Source organism: Buceros rhinoceros, unplaced genomic scaffold, assembly GCF_000710305.1.
Source record: "Buceros rhinoceros silvestris isolate BGI_N320 unplaced genomic scaffold, ASM71030v1 scaffold35605, whole genome shotgun sequence".
Classification (NCBI taxonomy): domain Eukaryota; kingdom Metazoa; phylum Chordata; class Aves; order Bucerotiformes; family Bucerotidae; genus Buceros; species Buceros rhinoceros.
The window spans coordinates 2,309-5,637 of NW_010411714.1; the positions used below are offsets into that span (position 1 = coordinate 2,309).

At 43.7% G+C, this 3,329-nt stretch overlaps 1 protein-coding gene across 1 annotated transcript; it reads right to left on the reverse strand.

Annotated features, from left to right (window-relative positions):
• Window positions 1-614: 614 nt before the first annotated feature.
• On the reverse strand, window positions 615-3,206 carry HOXD10 (homeobox D10). The gene is made up of 2 exons (XM_010136106.1): window positions 2,465-3,206; window positions 615-1,060 (listed from the first exon to the last, which is right to left on the reverse strand). The coding sequence occupies exons 1-2, from the start codon at window positions 3,204-3,206 to the stop codon at window positions 783-785; spliced, it is 1,020 nt and encodes a 339-aa protein (XP_010134408.1). The 3' UTR covers window positions 615-782.
• Window positions 3,207-3,329: the final 123 nt, after the last annotated feature.

The window sequence follows — 3,329 nt, forward strand, 5'->3', positions numbered from 1 at the left end:
AGAAGAGAAAGAAAACCAGACAGACACACACAAAGACCAGAAAGAAGGTACACCAGTCCAAAGACCTGCTGACAGAGAAAGATCTGGAGACCAACCTGCATCCGCACTCTTAAACATTTGTAGAAAACCAAAGGAACCGCAGTAGTTTACAGAGTTTATTGCATTTTACATGCGAACAGAACATGCACAAGAAGGACATATTGCTGCTGAACGACTACTATTCCACAACCACAAGGAAATGTCTACAATGAGAAGAAGGAAATATTCCATTTTACGAATGACAATCTCTAAGTTAATTTGCGAGAATAGTTACATTATAATGTGCTTCTCTTTCCCACCCCCGCCCCCAAAGTTCCAACCCCTCTTTTTCTTAAAGTATTGAATGTACTCAAAACGTTATGGCCCGTGTAACAGCCCCACATAAATACCATTTTGTTAGTAAAAACATGAAAAAGTCACATTGCTTGGATGTTCGACAGTTCCAATAAGTTAAGACCAAATGATAATATTCAATAATAGTTACCCTGCATTACGATGAGAACAAAAATAAATTACACGTGCTAGGTTTTTTATATACTCATCATAGTAATACATATTCACTTGCAGCGCTAAAAGAAGGACGAAAAGTCACATTCTATCAGAAAACAAAACCAAACCAAACCAAACCAAAACCAAACCAAACCAAAACTGGGAAATGCCGGGTTTTGCCAGAGTCTCTCCTGCCTTTAGCAAGTGGCGGTGCTGTGCCAATTCCTCACTGGTGACCCCCCCGGGGTTAGGGTTTAAGAGAAGGTCAGATTAGCGGTCAATTCCCGGATTCGGTTCTCCCTGCTCATCTTCTTGAGCTTCATTCTGCGGTTTTGAAACCAAATCTTGACCTGCCTGTCAGTGAGGTTTACGCTCTTACTGATCTCTAGACGGCGCTCTCGAGTGAGATACATATTGAATAAGAACTCTTTCTCTAATTCCAGTGTTTGGTGTTTAGTATAAGGACACCTCTTCTTTCTGCCACTCTTTGCAGTTAGCCAATTGCTTGTTGGAGTATCAGACTTGACTTCCTCTATCAAAATCAAAGAAGAAGAACAAAAAATCAAAAATACCTCAGTCTGTTAGAGTGTACCCTTGGCCATGACCCCTCCTCTGCAGACTTTGGCAGATACGGTGGATGTGGGCATTAAGAACACAGCTCGGGTGAGGTGTAGGCACAGAGAGGGGGGACCATGCTACCAGGCTGGGCTCACCCGTTCCCACCACACTGCACCCTGCCTTGTGGCCACCCGCACTCCAGCTCCTGACAGAAATAGACTCGGTTTTAAGCATTTCAACAATATTTTACCTGCCATCAGCCCCATGGCCACATTTTTACGGGTCTAGCCTCGCCATGGCCGCCTCAGGCTCCCACGGCACTTACTACGAAAATATCCCAATTACAAAACACCCTCTTACTGTATTTTGAAGCAGCCCCACCACCACCACCCCATCATTAAATGAATTACACGAACATACCTAGGAGCAGACATAGACGTTTTCCCAGCCAAAAAGATATACAAGAAATTAACATCCTCTGCCTTGGATTTTTTTTACTTTATTTTTATTTTCCTTTTAGATATTTTTTTCCCCATCAGAAAGAAATCTGCCCTACATCAACCTAGACCTGGGCTATTTAATATAATTCAGATAAAGAGAATCTCCATGCATACGTAGGGTAAAAATCGACCTAGAGGTTGCAAAGTACATTTTGATAGGAAAAAATCTTCGGTTTGGAATTCTTTGACACACGGCATTCGAAAGGAAGGTTTCAGTGCACTTTTAAAAGGAGAATAAAATCAGATTACCACCACCTTTACCTTTCAAACGTGTTTCAAAATAAAGTTGCACTTTTGGAAACCAACCCAAGATTATCTAAAGCACCACATTGAAATATTTTACCTTTGGACCAGGCAGATAACAGGCTGCTGCTTTTATTGTATATTTGTTTTCAACTTTACCCAGCCCGGTAGCGAGGATTCCTCACCTATTTTAGTAGGATCGTAATTATGTTTAAATGCAATCAAACCGTAGTAAGGCTCAGTTTAAAAAAAAAAAAAAAAGAAAAAAAAAGAGACAGCGAAATATTACGAGAAAAAGTTGAGCTGGTCCTATTTTACAACCTCCAGACGTGTTTTTTTAGAGGTATGGGGCTGCTTTTGGCTGCTGCAGCGCATTAAGGAGCAATCGGCTATATACCCCGCATCACAGAGGCGGTCTGCACGCACGAGAGAGGCAGATCTCTACAGAAAATCTTTGGACCCTTTTGTGTAGCATTTTTGCCTGCCAAAATCTTCAGAGACACAGCACCTGCAGCCCAATACTCCTTAGCATTAAATGTGATGGCTGTGATGCTCGTTAGTATATTCGAGCGTGCTTTATGGTGCTGGCGTGTTGGAGTTACACCACGGCACGGCTTAAACTCGGTAATACAGACCTTTACTCTCCTTCTCCTGGACTTCTGGGCTGGACACAGAGCCTTCGGGCAGGCAGCTCCGCTCGTCTTGCAACGTGGACTTGGGCTCGGGACTTTCCACTTGAGAGACTTTAGCGGTGCTGTCTTGGTTGTTCGGGTTTTCATTCATTTTCTTTTCCAGCTGAAGTTGAGCAGATATCTGCGGTTTGGAGCTGCCGCGAGGGTTTAACTGTAACATTACAGTTGAACTCGTTTCAGGGCTATTATTGTACTCTTGGGTTTTCCCAGTGGCGTAGGTCTGGCTCAGTCTAAAATATCCTGGGACGGGAACCTCGGGGTTCTCAATGGGGCATGATTCAGACACCAGCCTCTGGTAGGAAGGGACGTCTGCAGAAATGAGTTTGGATCTCTTATCGGAATACATGCAGCAATTGCTTTCTTCTTTAATATTTGTAGTGAAGGAACAAGTGGGGACCTGCTGTGTAACAGGTTGCTCTATTCGACAAGATCTGTTCGGGTCTGTCCAAGTGTCTACTTGAGGTATATAAGGATGTACATTCATACCCATATTTTGGTGATTAACTTCTCTTTTAGCCAGAGACGGAAGGAGTCCACAGGTTTGCATCCCATACGTCCCAATGTCTGTGCTAGGTGGCATATACATGCTGGCGCTGTTGGAGTAGAAACTGTCACTCCTGCACGCACTGATGAGAGAATCTACTAAAAAAGTATTAGCGGCAGGAGAGCTGTTGGGAAAGGACATTTTGGGGTGGAATTTGAGGAAGAGAGATTGTGTCCTTTGTAGGCTGACATCTCTAGGAAAACATTCCCGTGTAATTGCGGATGCCTCCGCGCGACCACATGACAGCCGGGCCAATGGCAGCGC

Bases quoted from the DNA above. Each gene is read 5' to 3' on its own strand.
- HOXD10 (XM_010136106.1), bottom strand. From the start codon at position 3,206: ATGTCCTTTCCCAACAGCTCTCCTGCCGCTAATACTTTTTTAGTAGAT. The intron at 1,061-2,464 runs GTCTGTATTACC...TGATTTTGATAG, and splicing joins CCAGGAGAAGGAGAGTAAAG to AGGAAGTCAAGTCTGATACT.